Genomic DNA, 17,937 nt, shown 5'->3' on the forward strand with positions numbered 1-17,937 from the left:
TGTAAGAGAAAGAGAGAAAGAGAGAGAGAGAGAGAGAGAGAGAGAGAACAGAGGAGAGAACAACAGATAGAGGAAGATAGAGAAAGGAAGACAGATAAAGGTAGATCGTTAAAGCGATGAAAAGAGAGAGAAAGAAGAAGAGAATGCGTGTGAGAGAAAGAGAGAGAGAGAGAGAGAGAGAGAACAGAAGAGAGAACAACAGATAGAGGAAGATAGAGAAAGGAAGACAGATAAAGGTAGATCGTTAAAGCGATGAAAAGAGAGAGAAAGAACAAGAGAATGTGTGTAAGAGAAAGAGAGAAAGAGAGAGAGAGAGAACAGAAGAGAGAACAACAGATAGAGGAAGATAGAGAAAGGAAGACAGATAAAGGTAGATGTTAAAGCGATGAAAAGAGAGAGAAAGAAAAAGAGAATGAGAGAGAGAGAGAGAGAGCGAGAGAGAGAGAGAGAGAGAGAGAGAGTTTCATAGAGCTTGGTAAGAAGCCGCCTCCTTATTGACTGTTTGAACTGTACCCGGGATCGGGTTATTGTCTTATTTTCTCGTCATTCACTCCAAAGAGCCGGTTAATATAGCCGTTACGTTTGCGAACGCCCCATCTCCACTCTCGAACTTTGCCAGCGACTGAAAAAGGCGCGACATTAGGTTGCGTTTGAGAAGATGGAGAGCCCCATTGCGAGCGATGTTTTCGGGACGCGGAAAGAAGAGCACTATCCCCCCGCTGAAAACGCTTCGCTGGCGGCGTGGAGTCGCAACGAAAGCGGGGACGGAGCTTGGGAACACGAGCACTTGTCGCCCATTATCCCCATTATAACGGCCGTCTACTCGCTCATTTTCGTGGTGGGCTTGCTGGGAAACTGCTTGGTCATGTACGTCATCGTCAGGTAAGCAAACACGAAACACGAAAAGTTAGAGCGTCGTTAACGCGTTAACTCTAACAGCAATGTTTTATTTCCTGCACCATCCTTTTGAGGGATCCGAAAGAGGTTTAAAATAATCGGGGGACGTGGAAATGCATACCTGTCAAGTGTCAACTCCCGATTGCTCCCCTTAATTAAAGGAGAGTGTGTATTATTTAGCGGCTTCCAGGACAGGGTAGAGAAGCGGAGAGAGGGGATTAAAGAGAGAGATGGAGAAATATATAGAAAGAGGGAAAGAGAAAAATAAAAAGAGAGAAAGAGAGGGAGAAAGAGAGAAAAAAGGGAATTAAACAGAGAGAGAGAAAGAGAGGGAGAAATAGAGAGAGAAAAAGGGAATCAAATAGAGAGAGAGAAGGAGAGAGAGAAAGGGAAAGTGAAAGGGAGTGAGAGAGAGAGAGCAAAAAAAGAGAAGAAGAGAGAGAAAGGAGGAGGGAACGAAAATATAAGAGAAAATGAGAGATGATGAGAGAAAGAGAGAGTGAGAGAGAGAAATAAAGAGAAAGAAAGAGACACAGCGAATTAGAGAGAGAGAGAGAGAGAGAGAACTAGAGAGAGTGAGAAAGAGATAATTTGAAAGAGAGAAAGAAAGAGCGAAAGAGAGATAATTGGAGAGAGAGAAACCGAAAGACAGAAAAATAAAGACAGAAAAAGAGAAACAAAGAGAGAAAGGAAGAGAATGAAAGAAAGATCATTAAAGCGACACAAAAAGAGAAAGACAAAGAGAGGGAGAGAAAACACAGGGGAATAAGAGAGAGTTTGGAGAAAGAGAGAAAAAGAAAAAAAGAGAAATAAAAAGTGAGAGAAAGGTAGAGGGAAAGAGAAAGAGAGAGTGACAGAAAATAATTGAGAAGCAACATGCTACAATCAATTGCTGTGCATTTGGGGGGGCGGTACTTGGAATTTTGGTATCGATCCGATCCCAAAAATACATGGATACCGATACATTTTGATTGGAAATATCATGATCATTGAATAATTGAACCCTCCCCCCCCTTTGAGTTCATTATTACGAAACACAGTACAAAGATTTTAGTCACTGAAAATGTTTAAATTTTGTAAAAATAACTACCGGTACATTGCATAAAGGTATTTAGATTTCTGGTCGCAACTTGTTGCTCTCAGCAAAGTAAGCCCTTTTTTCATGCGTGTATGTAAAATTGTGGTGTCGCCACAGTAGAAGACCGCACAAATGATACCTGGTATTTTCCATACCGCGCTTTCTGTTTGACTCTGTTGTTGTTGTGGAATGTTGATACTAACTAATGATAAGTATGTAAGCATCAGGCGGAGGTCGTGGGATGACGTTGTTTCAGGAGGTCCGGGCGACCTTCACGAGATATCACGAGTTGATTTGAGGACACTATAAAGGCCAATGTTGAACATTTCTGGAACTTTGAATGTCTCCTGAATGCAATTAAGAGTGTTCCCTTTTTGCCATATCTCCTCTCTGCTTATATTTTGGGGCGATGCCTAATGACGTTCTCTCCAAAATTGTTTTTAGATTCTGTTAGGGGTGTGCCTTAATCTTTGGCCTTGGCAGGCAGAATGCAGCAGCAGGCTAGGTAGCGTGAGGTGCTGAAAGTGTGCCTGTCACTCAATCGGGCATAAACTAGAGAGTATCCATGGGTGAGAGAGAGAAATGGCTGCCTATATACACTGAGAGGTGGCGCTTGAGGAAATTGATGGAGGGGTGTAGTATTCATCTCAGGACAACGGTACGGAACCGATCCAAATACTTAGTATCCATAATATCGATGTTTGGATCGTTCCGCCCACGCCTACTAGCTTAGGGATGCTGCTGGAAAAGTGAATTTCCCTTCGGGGATGAATAAAGTATCTATCTATCTATCTATCTATCTATCTATCTATCTATCTATCTATCTATCTATCTATCTATCTATCTATCTACTATGCTTGATATGTGCCCGATCCGCCATTCAGCCCATTTAAGAACCCTACTAGAGAAGTAGCCACACCAAAGTAAGTACAAAAGACACAAATCTCAAACTCCCTGCAGCCTGGTCAATATGATATTAATTATAGCCCCCGGGTGGCTAGAGGTGGAGCACATTGGCCATTTATTTATGATCTGAGGATGCGGCAAAAAAAAAATTGGAAGATACCAAATTAAGAAGATGCCTGGCCCAGTAGCAAACCACCGCTGAGGCTCCTTAAGCATTCTAGACTGAGCGTTTATTTAAGACAACGAGTATCTGCAGCCTTCCAATCAGTGGCTTTATAAAAAAATATTGATTCGTCAATAGGGGTGGGCGGATCGATCCGAATATCGATATGACGAGAGCATTTAGATTGGATAGATACTATTGGATTGTGTTAGGAATTAAATGTTAAAATGTAGCGTTTACCAAATTGTTCGAATGAGTTATCCGACCCCATTAACCAAACACAACTATCATTCACCTAACAATGCGTGCTCCTTTCTTGACGGAAAAGATGGACAAGAGACCGGCATTTTCACACGGGGGCAGATTTCATTTCTTAAACAATTTAACTAAGTGAACTCCATTGGTAATGGCCAGATTAGTGTCGCTCGAGTCTCTGTCAAGCCTCCTCTTTCTTGATCTTCAGCTCCTCCTCTCGGCCCATGTTTTTTCCGCAAGCATGTGTTCCGGCTCCTCCCATGGGCGTGCCAGGAAAGCCCCCACGTGGGGTCCACCATCTCGGAGAAGAGCGTCGCGATGTATGGAATTAACCAAGATAACACCGAGTGTTTCTACGTCATCAGGGCCTTGTTCTCCAAACATCGCCTGCCGTCCTCCGTCAGAGTCCTGTTATCAAAATTCCCCAGCCAAAACATTCCGCATTTGGAACAGCATGACCCAAAGCCCACTTAGTGAAAATCTAAATAGCACTCAATAAATGTAACTTTTATTCAATTGTATAAAATCCCTTATAGTCATATGTATTACATCCTCCAATTTTTACTTCACTCCTCTTCTCTCTGTCCAGCCAATGGCTTCAGCCAATCTAAGTTTAAACCTGAGGTGTGTGACTGACAGGCACATTTTTAGACACTCCCCTTACCTGGCCTGCTGCTGCTGCTGCATCCTGCCTGCCAGGCAGAAGAGAGGATCAAATTATGCGGCCACTTTGCCAGAAGCTAAAATGATAAAGGCAAAAGGCAAGTGCAACATGTTGTGGACTTATCTTCTTAACTACAGAAAAGGACTTCAGAACTTGACATTGTATTAAAAATTAAGAAACTCTTTCAGGTAAAGAAAGAAAAACTCTGAGTAATAGGTTAGGAGTCAGATAGCCCCCTAAGCTGACCTTTAACTCTGCTTCCATGATCGGCTCAGAAAGGACTCACACACATCCGATAACTACTTCCCCAATTTTTCAAAGCACATGCATAAAACAACACATCTGATTGGCTTAAACAAGATCACATGATTACATGAAACAGTATAATGCTGGTAGCTACGTGTCACACTATCATGATAAATGAGAAACGAAAGTGAAAGTATCCGGCCAGCTGCCCAACTGATCGAGGAAGATAAAAGATTAGCCCTTGAGAGAGGAGCTAATTATTTAAGGTACGCTTAAACAATGATGCAGTGTATTTCTAAGGAAGCATAGAAAGGGAGGAGAGGCACATTTTAGGGATACAATTGTCATAAAAGACAAACAACACCTGGATATAATATTTGGCTTTGTTAAGGTACTTTTGAGGATAAAATCATACAAAGACATATTCAAAGTATAATCAAACTATAATTTTCTCACAAAAGTGGTCTGCTCCTGTGGCAACAACACAAATTTACCTCAACACACACAAAAAAGCTTACCTTCTGTAGAGCAACAAGCTGCAACCAAAAATGACTTTTGGTTCAATATGATGTGGAATTGGAATATGTTTTGGTTCTCTAGTTGACATTTTCGTATGACTCTCCTGGCTTTTGTTTTTGAAACAGTTGCCATCGAAATATTCATATTTATTTTCAAAACACGGTTAAAGTTTTCAATGTAGATATTTAATAAAAAATGAAATATTTTCAGTGGTTAAAATCTTTGTGCCGTGTTGACCATAATTACAAATTAACTCAAATGGGGGAGGGTTGATTTATTCCATGATCGGTATCGGATCAGTATCGATCATGTATTTACTTGGATCAGATTAATAACCAAATTTCCAGTATCGCCTGCGCCATCAATCAACACTTTGTATTAAAAAGTGTGAAGCAGACACCGATCGCTTTCTGTTTTACACTAGGAACATTGGACTGAACCAATAAAGCTACACTATTTATGATATCACCCAGGGTTGGGAAAACTACGGCCCGTGGGATGGTTAAGACCTGCCAACAGATTTCATCCGGCCCGCAAGACAAAGCTGAGAGAACCACAAAAGAAAAATAAGCTGCAAGCACGTCAAACAATAACCTGCAGTTTTAAATATGTCCACTGGATGTCACCAAAGCTAATTGAACATTTGACTACTTGTGATTTACGCAAGTAGGTAACTGTATAATTGCACGACTGTCGGCAGAATGGGAGGACTGACTCAAAACTGCCAATAAATCAAAACCATCTGAAGGTTCCAATTATGATTATTTTGAAAAAAAAATTCTCTTAAATATCTGTAACTTTGGGGCCGCCTACACACTTTCAATCACTGGATACAGGAAGCGACACAAGAAAGTGGGGGGTCCTCAATGTGTGAACAAATATCTGATCGGCGCTATTCTTGCCATCTAGTGTTGATTTATCATACTGAAATCTTTCCCAGAAGCTTGATACTTACTAATCAGCAGCGCCAAATCCTTTATTTTTTTTCTTAATAACACAAAAAAGTAACTTTTTGCAGGGACAATGCTTCTGAAAACGTATTTATACGTAATGGCAGTGAACCGCTGCGGGCTCTGATTGGCTCCCAGTCCCTCCTTAAACCCAGTCCTGTCAATCCTCTGTTGTCAGTCCGTCTGCGAACCTCAGTGAACACTAGGCAAGCCTTTTTCGACCCTGACTCCCACCTGTCCCGTTTTTTTGCTCCCGTCTGTTCCCGGCTTCGACCCGTTTTTGATCCTGATCATGTCTGCTCTCCCGTCCCGGCTTTCGACCTCTTTTTGTCCCCGACTACGTCTTCTCTCCTATTCTGGCTTACGACTCGCTTCCGACCCCGACCACGTTTTTGCTCTCCTGGCCCGGCTACCGACCTGCTTTTTCCGTCCCCTGACACTGCCATCGCTCGCCATGGAAGATCCACTTCCGCGGTCGGCGCACAACCCGAGTACCAGAGAAAGGCGCTTCGAAACAATATATTATTATTATTATTATCTGAGTATGTCATGATTAATTGAGGGAACTGTAATCGCCTTTGACACCAACTGCCTCGGACGCTGATTGGCTCCCTGTCACTTTTCAAACAACCGTCTTTCTGTCACCGGTTGTCAGTTCGTCTCCAAACCTTAGCTCACGCTAGGCAAGCTTTTTGACCCTGACTCACTCCTTTTCTGGCCCCCGTCTGTTTCCCGGCTTCGACCCATTTTCTGATCTCGACCACGTTTTTGCTCTCCTGTCCCGGCTACCGACCTGTGTTTCCTGCTCTCGACACTGCCATCGCTCGCCACGGAACTACCACTTCCGCGTCTGAGCAACCTGCTCCCCGCGACCAGCGATCTCGGGATCCTGTGTACAATCCTTTCCCTTTTCCCCAATAAAACTAAGAGAAACGCACACAAGTGTGTCCTGTCTCCGCTCTGGTCCTGACAGAGTATTAATAATATTGATATTTGGATCAATAACCCCTACTTTTCTAAAGTCCCTTTAACAACATTGATTCAACTAAATGAAGTTCCAAATAACACTGAAGAACTCTCTTCTTGGAAAAACTTCATCTGCTCTTAATAAATACGAAAGAGCAAAAAAATTTCCCAAGTGAACCTTTGGTTCGATTTCGGTAACTACGTAACGAATGCGAGCAAACAAACTCCTTTATCGACGGCAAGCCGCTGCTTTTAGTCAAACTAATTAGACGCCGGCTGCCTGGAGCCGTTCCGATCAATAATTTAATCGTAATCTTATGCTTATGCTAAGGTGAATTATATAATTTAGCCTCAGGTAGTCATAGGAAGATCATTTTTTCCATTTAATTCAAATGTGTCAAACACACGGGCCGCGGGCCGCATTAAATAATGTGGCAGGCCACATTTAGCCCACGGGTCATGAGTTTGTGGTCCGCGAGAGCTTAAAATGTCCAAGCGTCGAAAAATAAACAGGTCAAATGAGAGACACAAAACTACATTTCCCACAATGCCTGTCGACCACAATATCTGTTTCCTTTTATCATATATATTGTTAATTAACATTTTGTTGTGAGATCCTGAGTTGCGCGACATGAATGAGGTTTATTATAAAAAAAAGTTCAAAATGAAGTAGCTTGGACGTTCACTGTAGAAGGAAAAAATACATGCAAATATAATTAAGTAGAATAATACATTTTCTTATTCAAATTGTGAATTCATTTTCTGCATTCAATTATTGTTAGTAATAGACTGATTAAAGGGATAACCACAAACCTGTCTTTTTTCATTTTCTCCTTTTATACTTCCTTTTTTTCCAAACTTCTTTATACAACATAATTATTCGTAATATAATGCATCAAAGCAAGTGAGCCGTTGGAGAGCCGGCTCTCTTGAATGAGTTGAGCCGGAAAAGCCGGTTCGCTAAAAAGAGACGGACTTCCTTTTACTACGCAACTACCACATGAAATCCAATGTTTTTTAAGACCACATGTATTTCAAATTTACTCAATCATCCCCGCCTGCTGTTTTCAGATCAGAATGACTTACGGCGTTTTAATTCAGGTTCGGCCATTGCGACTTGATGATTGTATCCAAAGAAAATTCAAAACTATGTTGTAATGTGCAGCACGGCGGCGCAGTGGTTAGCTCGTGTGCGGCACAGTTCTAAGGTCTTGGGAACCTCCTGTGTGGGTTCAAATCCAGCTACCGGACTTCCTGTGCGGAGTTTGTATGTTCTCCCTGTGCTTGCGTGGGTTTTCTCTGGGCACTCCGGTTACCTCCCACATTCCAAAGACATGCATTTCAGGTGGATTGGCCGGTCCAAAATTGTCCCTAGGTGTGAATGAGCGAGCGAGTTGTCTGTCCCTATGTGCCCTGCGATTGGCTGGCAACCAGTTCAGGGTGTCCCCTGCCCACTGCCCGATGATTGCTGGGATGGGCTCCAGTACCCCCGCGACCCTACTGAGGATAAGCGGTGCAGCTAATGAGATGAGATGAGATGAGATGTTGTAATGTAGGCCTACTGCTCTGCAGGGTTGGGTAGGGTTACTTTAACTGGATTACTTTCAATTGCTTTTGGATTACTCCAATCCCAAATATGCTAATAAAAGACAAAAAAAAAAATGAATAAAATGACTCAAATTTGTGCAGGCTTGGCGAGTAACGGAATACATGGAACGGCAAAAATGATGTTGGCAAGTGTTTGGATTTATTTTAATTTTGTTTCTGTCGCATATTATGATAGTTTTGCCGGAGATCAAAGAGATCAAAGCCAGGAGAGAAAGCTTACCACGTGTTGTGAGTCATAATTTCATTCATACTTAGTTTCTTTTGTCTTTTATTAGCATATTTGGTATTGGAGTCATCCAAAAGTCATTGAAAGTAATCAAGTTAAAGTAACCCTACCCAACCCTGCTGCTCTGCTTTCGCTTTGTTCACGTGTGTTCGGAATGATGCATGATGGGAAATCCCCAGGCGGCAGACGCATGCGCACACTAGCATCAAACCGCTCGCTTTGTTTGCAACGAAAAAAATACGATACCGAGATAGAGGCTACCGCGGCGAACTCGTTTGATTGATTTGCCATTTCATGATAGTCGGTGTATACCGGATGGTACCCATAATTGACTAATTTGCGTTTTTCCGTACAGATTTTTTTTTCGTCGTACATGTCTTAAAACGCATAATAAACATACTTTGTACGGCAGAAACATACAGGTTGACAGGTATGGCCACGACACGCCAGTATTTCTATATCGAGTTAAATGAGTGATACCTCTATATTAGATTAATTCGCAACTGGATCGCGCACGTATCTAGACTTATTCATATCTCGAGCAAATTTACCCGATATAAAATGACTGAAAACCAATTAATTCATTCCTGGCATTAACTTGTATTCAATCGTATAAAATCCTTTCATAAAATATATAAAATCCTTCAACATGTACCTAATTATCCTGACCCATTGTGGGCGGCAGTAGCTCAGGAGGTAGAGCGATCGTTTTAGGATTAAGGGATCCCAGTTCGAATCCCAGCTTGTCCGTGTTTCATGCCGAAGTTTCCTTGGGTAAGACACTGAACCCCCAATACCCCCAATAAGCAGGTTAGCGCCTTACATGGCTGCACAGATCACGGCCGCTATTGGGAAATGTGAAGCACATGGTAAAGCGCTTTGGGAAGTCATTGACTTGAAAAGCGCTATATAAATGCAGATCATTTCATTTCATTTCATCCAAGTTAAGCCTAAATAGCTATAAAACACATCTTCCTGTGCTAGGGTCTGGTTTGACCCAGGGTGTGGGGGTTTGGGGTCCAATCAACACGCACCTTGTTGGGAAATAAATATTAAAATGCACCGTTTACCAAATTGTTCGAATTAGTTATCTGACTCCATTAACCAAACACAACCTACATTCACTCAACAATTTATGCGCGCTCGTTTCTTGATGGAAAAGATGAACAAGAAAAGCCGACATTTTCACACGGGGGCAGATTTCATTTCATAAACAATTTAACTAAGTGAACTCCGCCGAATTAGTGTCGCTCGAGTCTCTGTGTAGCCTTCTCTGAAGTCCTCTAGCTTTCTCCTCTCGGCCCACGTCCCCCCGCAAGATGGCGTCTCGACTCCTCCCATGGGCGTGCCAAGGAAGCCCCCCCTGGGCTTCGCGATGTCTGGAAAACTCAAAACAACTTTGAGCGTTTCTACGTCATCAGGGCCTTGTTCTCAAAACATCGCCTGCCGTCCTCCGTCAGAGTCCTGTTACCAAAATTCCCTAGTCAAAATACCTGTCATTGAACTAAAGCCCAGTCAGTGAAGAGCTTGCATTAAACTCAATAAATGTAACTTGTATTCAATCGTATAAAATCCTTTCATCAAATGTATAAAATCCTTCAACATGTACCTAATTATCCTGACCCATTATATTGAAATTTTGGAATGCCCACGACGTTGGGTCTTTTTTCATCTGCAATGCCATCCCAGGTTTGTTTTCTTTTGTTTTCTTTTGTTTTCCTTTTCTATTGGTTGTCCTTTGGTTGTCCTTTGGTTGCCCTATGGTTGTCCTGTCGTTGTCCTACAGTTGTCCTTTGGTTGTCTTTTGGTTGTCTTTTGGTTGTCTTTTGCTTTCTTGTTGGGATGTTTTGTTGGTAGTTTAGTGCCCCTTGTCTGTTAGTTACTTTGTTCCATACAATTTCCAGTGTTGGTCTTTGTCAGGTTTGATTTTGTCAGGACGGGTAATTTGTTCTGTGACCCTTTTTTCTGTTTGTTTATTTTCTACCTTGCAAGTTCCGGTTTCTGTCTTTGTTTCTGGTCCGGGCCTTGTCAGGTTTCATTTTTAATCAGTAGACGTCATTTGCTTTGTAGCGTTTGTTTGTTACTTTGTACCTTGCAATTTCCAATTTTGATCTTTGTTTCTGGTTTCTGTCTTTGTTTCTGGTTTTGACATTGTCAGATTTATTTTGGCAGGAAACCTCATTTGTTTTGTGACCCTTGTTTGTTTATTTTGTATCTTGCAAGTTCCGGTTTCGGTCTTTATTTCTGGTCTGGACCTTGTCAGGTTTCATTTTTAATCAGAACACGACATTTGCTTTGTGACGTTTGTTTGTTACTTTGTACGGTGCAATTTCCAATTTTGATCTTTGTTTCTGGTAAGAACATTGTCAAATTTGATTTCATCAGGAAACCTCTTTTGTTCTGTGACCCTTGTTTGTTTACTTTGTACCTTGTAAGTTCCGGTTTCAGTCTTTGTTTCTGGTGTGGACATTGTCAAGTTTAATTTTATTCGAACACGTCATTTGTTTTGTAACCCTTGTTTTTTTTAACTTTGTAACATGCAAGTCCCGGTCTTTGTTTCTGGTGTGTCGAGTTTCATTTTATAAGAACAAGTCATTTGTTCTGTGACCTTTTCTTGTGGTGAAATGAGGGAAAAAGTAATTACTTAGTGCGATTACAGTTCCCTCAATTAACGAAGTGGATAAATTATTCTCCGAAGCATCCAATGCATAACAATGAACTGAAATCCTAGACAAATTGCATTAAGCGAGCCGATCTTTAATTAATGGCAAGGAACAGTCGGCCCCGGAGATGGTTGGAGATCTTATCAGCACTCAGCAAACTCTCCGTTTCGTCACAGGTACACCAAAATGAAAACGGCCACCAACATTTACATTTTCAACCTGGCTCTGGCCGACGCTCTGGTCACCACCACCATGCCCTTCCAGAGCACCGACTACCTTCTCAACACGTGGCCCTTCGGTCAGGTGGTCTGCAAAGTCTTCATCGCCATCGACTACTATAACATGTTCACCAGCATCTTCACGCTTACCATGATGAGCGTCGACCGCTACGTGGCGGTGTGCCACCCGGTCAAGGCCCTGGACTTCCGAACCCCCGCCAAGGCCAAAGTCATCAACGTGTGCGTCTGGATCGTGTCCTCCGCCGCCGGGATTCCCGCTTTCGTCCTGGGCGGCACCCAGACCAATCTCGGTGAGCTGGAACCAGTTTTTGACTTAGCCAATGCTACATCATAAGTGGTTGGGTGAATGTGTGAAGGAAGGGAGGCTAAATAAATACCGTAAATTCCGGACTATAGAGCGCACCTGATTGTAAGCCGCACCCACCACATTTTAAGAGGAAAACCGATTTTGTACTTACACAAGCCGCACCTGTATATAAGCCGCATGCGCCCACATTGAAAAATGTAACACAAACACAAAATTAACCCAAACCAGACTTTAAGTCCCGCGATTGAAACTGAATGTCCTTCATTAAAGTACACAGTCCAAAAATCACATCCGGCAAAATGAACGGAAAATGATACCGGTACTTAAGGTTTGATGCAGACCTGCAGAGTCCGGGTCCCGTTGAAAGTAATCCAAGGAAAAAAGTGTATATTTCCAAAGGTAAGGGTGGGAAAAATATATATCCACTATTGTCCGCCGTGTCCACAAACACTCACCTTTACCGGTCCCCACTTCCCGTCACCCCACGTTTGTTACGCCCCTTCTTTTTAATTCGCCCGTGCAAAACATATCAGAATAAGTGTCCAAAATAAATACAAATAAATACATTACAAAAATATACAGTTGCAAATACATATTATACATGGTTACCGATATTTACAAAGAAAGACGGTACACTGAGAGAGTTTTCAAAAGTTTTAATAATAATAATATAACTTTCATCCCAAACGGTGCCTGTGACAGGGCAGTTAATGGTACCAACACGCTAACAACACGCTTGCAACACAGTAAATGGGTCTATTAAAAAAACATACCGTACTTGTAAAAATCACGGTAAACCGTCCTCATCTTCCTCCTTAGAACTGAAGCCATCGAAGTCGTCTTCGTCAGTGTCCGAAAGAAACTTTGTCATATGGACGTCGTCCCAAGCTCCCGCAGCCTCACTCGCGCTGTCATTGTAGCTTGAACTCTCATCCACTCCTGATTTTGTGCCCTCCTCTCCGTGACGCAGCAGACCGGCTTTTCGGGAACTGGTTGGTGATAGTGGATTTTTTGATGTGCCTTACTTTTTGCATTTTGCATGATGAGGGTATGTTTACGCTAATTTAATTAATGCAAAAGCCAAGAAGTTGCAGTCTTCCTCGGCGCATATATTCCACTGGTCTAAATCTTACCTTTTGTACTCGAGCGCCGCTGGCGGCCGTTAGAAAAATTACATAAATTGGCCGCATCACTGAATAAGCCGCAGGGTTGAAAGTTTGAGAAAAAAGTAGCGGCTTATAGTCCGGAATTTACGGTACAATCATCCCTTAATTTTGGTGAGAGGTTTGTTTCTAAAAGGTCCTGTGACAGTCAAAACCCGCAAAGTAGAAACCTATTTATGAATCCATTCATTTTCTGCAGCACTTATCCTCAGTAGGGTTACGGGGTTGCTGGAGCCCATCCCAGCTATCTCCGGGCAGTGGGCAGGGGACACCGTAAACTGGTTGCCAGCCAGTCGCTGGATTTATTTAGTCATTTATTTATTAAATATTATACATTAAAATTTAAAAAACTAATTCAATTTAGAAGCTCAAGCATTTGTTTAACTTGTTTAATGTCACGAACCAGGACAGGAAACAGGAATGAGAACCCAATCGCGTAACGTTACTCACAATTTATTGGGGATAAGAGGAATGCGTGCACACTCGATCCGGGGATCGATGGTTGCGGAAGTAGATTAAAATCAAACAGATCGGGCCAAAAATAAAACATGGTCAAAACACAGGCAAAAACGGAGATTCACAGGACTTGTTAAATCACACAGAGTCTAGCAGAAGTTTCGCAGACACTCTGACACAAGGCAACCCGTAAGACCGCGTTTAAGTAGTCCGACAGCAATCTGTCAACGCGTTTCAGCTGGTGTCAGTGGGCGGGGCCAATAGGGCGCCGTGGCAACCGTGACAGAACCTGGCGCCACAAGGCAGGGACCAATTGGGCGCCATGGCAACCATGACATTTAAGTCAATTTACTTGGGTCAAGGTCGGCAACCCAAAATGTTTTAAAAGCCTTGTAAGAAAGGAAACACAGACTGTGTCTATATTCAATGGAAAACGTTAGGAATGTGTCCTGTTTGTGTTCCTCTAGAAACCATGTATTTTTCCATTATCAAACATTCTTAAAAAGGCGCCAGGCAGCCACTGTGTAGCGTCAAAAAGCTGCATGCTACTCTAAAACGAGTTTAGCGGGTGAAGAAGTCCAACTTTTTTGGTGATAAATTATCATCTTATCTTTTGCGATTAAGGCCTGAAGAAATCAAAACAGTATTCCTTTGTTGTATCGCAGTTTATTTGGTGAATTTCCATTGTGCACTGTGTTCTGCATTCTGATTGGCTAAACAGTCGCTTTGCCCCTTTTCTTCCTATGTCTGCCTGTATGTCAATAACGTTGTGGTCTAAGTCCTACACGTACGTAAAACAGCTTGACAAACTTACATAACGTACTAAATATTTTTTCAATTTTGAGTTTCTCTCGAAGCGATAATGTCAACCCAATGCTCTGCACGGACGGAAGTGGGAGGAAAATGCTTTCTACCAACAACAAAGTTGGACTTCTCTACACGCTATAAACGTCCACATGATGGCTATAAAATAACATCTGAAGTTAAAAAAGTGGATAGTGTCCTGAAATCAATTTCAATCCCTTTCTAGAATTAATAGTGCAAAAAAACTGCAATATTATTTTTAAAATTATATGACAGTTTAAAAGTTAATTGTTAAAATATATTTATAAAGTACAGTACTTTTAATTGTTAAGCAAATGCTTGACCTATTGAATTATGTTTGTACTTTGGTTACAACGTATGATAAAGCAGTGGTCAGCAACCATCGGGGCATGGACCGATACCGGGCCATAGGTCGTTTGATAAAGGGCCGCACCGAAAGAAAAGAAATAACACTTTTTTCGTGTAAATGAATTTTTTTCAGCAAATAGTCAATCAACTGAAATTGCTGACGGCATTTGATTGGCTTTGATGCAGCGGGAATCAAACCCGGATCGCTTCGTAACTGACAACACAGACGTTTTTTGCTCAGCGATGGATGCAGTGGGAATCGAACCCGAATCTGCAACAGTGATGGCATACAGTCTAGTGATGAGCTCACTCGGATTGTAGATATCATGACTGAAGGCAGTATGCTTTATCTCATCATCACACTATTTTTAGTCACCTTGCCACGTCGTTTTGTTTGTACTATTTTAGCGTTCAGCCAAAGCAAAACAACACGGCACTGTGAGTAAAAATAGTGTGATGATGAAATTATATCTAATGCCTTTTTATATCTAGATCCACAGGGGTCCAGTGTTTGTACAGTGGATTCGAGCTGATAATCCTTATTATTATTATTATTATTAATTTATCTTGTTACGTTGCTTGGTCGAATCAGCAACGTGAGGTGGAAGCTTGGAGCATTTATGGTAGAGGTGGCTGGTTTTCCTATTGGAAGCACCCGGGGAGAGAAAATTTGAAGGGGACTAGAAAATGGGGTTGCGTTGCCTTCTCTTGGACAATGAGAGGGACTGCAGGCGCCAAACCATGACATAGTCAGACACTGAACCGGTCTGTGGCACAGTAAAGGTTGCCGACCACTGTATTAAATAAATGAATAAATTGTCACGTACCAGAACAGGAAGCAGAACCCACTTGCATAACGTCACTCACAGTTTATTGGGGAGAGGAGAAAGGAGCGCACACTCGATCCGGAGATCGTTGGTCGGAGTAGATTGCTCGGAATGTGGAAGTGGTCAAAACCAAACAGATCGTGGCGAGAGCAAAACAGGAGCAAAAACACATGAAAAAACGGAGATTCTCAGGGCTTGACGTGTCAAAACAGAGTTTCGCTGACGCTCCGACAAAAGGAGACTCACAGGACAGCGTTTAAGTAGTGACAGGGAGCAATCCATGTCCATGGGCAGGGCCACTTGGGCGCCCTGGCAACCGTGACATAAATAAAAGAAGGAGGTTTCCACTTCATGGATTTGGACCATCTCTGGTCCTATTTGGAACGCAACCCCTGTTAAAAACGAGGCATTACTCTATTGTGGTAGCTCCAGGACTAACACATTTAGTTCCTACTTAAGGGTGATGGAGTTTTCTGCACTTTTTCAGTTGAATGTACGAGTAATTACTACACGTTTCTGCCGTTGTCCCTCGCAGGTATCACGGAGTGCGCTTTACAGTTCCCAGAGCCATACGTGTACTGGGACACTCTTATGAAGATGTTGGTGTTCGTGTTCGCCTTTGTGGTACCGGTTCTGATTATCACTTGGTGCTACTCCCTGATGCTGCTCCGGCTCAAGAGCGTCCGCATGCTGTCCGGATCCAGGGTGAAGGACCGAAACCTGCGTCGCATCACCCGCCTGGTGGTGGTCGTGGTGGCCGTTTTCGTGGTGTGCTGGACCCCCATCCACATCTTCATTTTGGTCAAAGTTCTCGCCAGCGTCCCGGAGACCACGGCTATCATGGCCGCCTACTTCTTCTGCGTGGCTCTGGGGTACATCAACAGCAGCCTCAACCCTATTCTCTATGCCTTCTTGGATGAGAATTTCAAGCGATGCTTTAAGGACTTCTGCCTTTCAGCTAAGTGTAAGCGACAGAAGGTACCAGGGAGCAGGAAGGTGGCTCTGGTGACCATGCGGGAAGCTGCCATGCCCTTGCAGAATCTGGGGGAGAATTGTAAGCCCACATGACTAGAGGCGGAACTGTCTTCCATCTCCCAGGCTGAGAAGGAAGACTCCAGAGACTTGGGTCTCACCCACGTCACCACTGCTATGTAGCATGTAACGGTGCCCGGAGGTCCATTTCAAAACGGAGGTTCATTGAGAACGCTGAGTGTTTTAACTCTAAACTGAGGCAAATGCTGAGTGGTCTTTTCCACAAAACCTTGGTAACTAAAAACATTTCACAAATGGAGGTCACTTGACCGGTTACAATAACAGCAGGTACGTTTACATGCAGGGACTGTTCCGACTGGGATTAGAATTTAGATTTTCTGCCGAGAAGTAAACGATGCAAGAATTGCCCTTTCTCGGTTGCGGGCCGTGCATTTCACACCTGGGCCTTCAGTAGGCGGAATCAATCCAACCCTCGAAAACGACACATTAGAAAGCATCAATAATAACCTCATAACATAACGATATTTTTAAGTAATTTATGAAATGAAATGATCTGCATTTATATAGCGCTTTTCAAGTCAATGACTTCCCAAAGCGTTTTTACAATGTGCTCCACATTTCCCAATAGCGCTAACCTGCTTACTGGGGGTATTAGGGGTTCAGTGTCTTACCCAAGGACACTTTGACATGTAACACGGAGGAGCCGGGATTCGAACTGGAATCCCTTGATCACAAGACGAGCGCTCTACCTCCTGAGCTACTGCAGCCCCACATTTTACTCACCAAAATTGTTTTTATTCCTGCATAAAAGTCATCTGCCTCTCATTCCTCTAGAACAGGGGTGTCAAACTCATTTCAACTCGGGGGCCACACGATAGAACAAACATTCTGTCGGGGGCCAGACTAGTAGATTAAAGAGAAAGAAAAAGAGATAAAGAAATAAGAGAAAGAGGAAGGGAAAAGGAGAGAGGGCAGGACAAAGAATGAAAAAGAGAGACAGAGAGCGTGAGAAACAAAAGATAAAAAGTCGTGAGAGAGGGGGGAAAGAAAGGGAGAGGAAGAAATAAATCCAAAGAGAAACAGAAAGATGGAAATAGAGAAAAGAGAAAAGAAAGCGTGAAGGGTATGAAGAGAGAAAGAGAAAAGAGAGAAAAGGAAAAAAGGAGGTTAGAGCAAAAGAGGTTAAAAGACACTGAGAGATAAAGAGACAAAGGAAGAGAAAAAGAGAGACACAGAGAGTGAAAGAGACAGAGACAGAGTGGGAGAAAGGGGGTGGAAAAGAAAGAGAGAGAGAGAGAGACAGACAGAGAAATAAATACAAGTACAGTGTCTTTGTGAGAGGCACCTGGCTTTAGCAACATCAAGTTGACATATTTCAACCTGCAGCTTGTTTTTCTCTTGCGCTTCTCTGAGTGTTGTCTCGCGGGCCGGATTCAATCCCTTAGCTGGCCTGATCTGGCCCGCGGGCCGCCTGTTTGACACTTGTGCTCTAGAAGATTTAAATCACTCTGTCGAACAGATTCCGTGCATTTCAGTACCATCTATTGGCATCGAAGCTAATGTAAAGGTCAAGCCTGTCTTATCGTCTTTCTGGCATAAGTTTTTATCTGAAAATGTCCATTCAACAGAAGCAGTACA

General features: G+C 42.7%; 1 protein-coding gene across 1 annotated transcript; it reads left to right on the forward strand.

Moving 5' to 3' along the window:
- Nucleotides 1–658: 658 nt before the first annotated feature.
- Nucleotides 659–17,233, forward strand: LOC148348481 (delta-type opioid receptor-like). Its single transcript, XM_088322159.1, has 3 exons — nucleotides 659–882; nucleotides 11,318–11,670; nucleotides 15,842–17,233. Exons 1-3 carry the CDS (start codon nucleotides 659–661, stop codon nucleotides 16,372–16,374), a joined length of 1,110 nt encoding a protein of 369 aa, XP_088178285.1. The 3' UTR covers nucleotides 16,375–17,233.
- The last annotated feature ends 704 nt before the right edge of the window (nucleotides 17,234–17,937 follow it).

The sequence above is a fragment of the Urocampus carinirostris genome, chromosome 18, assembly GCF_059441175.1.
Source record: "Urocampus carinirostris isolate Australia breed hairy pipefish chromosome 18, RoL_Ucar_1.0, whole genome shotgun sequence".
Taxonomy (NCBI): Eukaryota; Metazoa; Chordata; class Actinopteri; order Syngnathiformes; family Syngnathidae; genus Urocampus; species Urocampus carinirostris.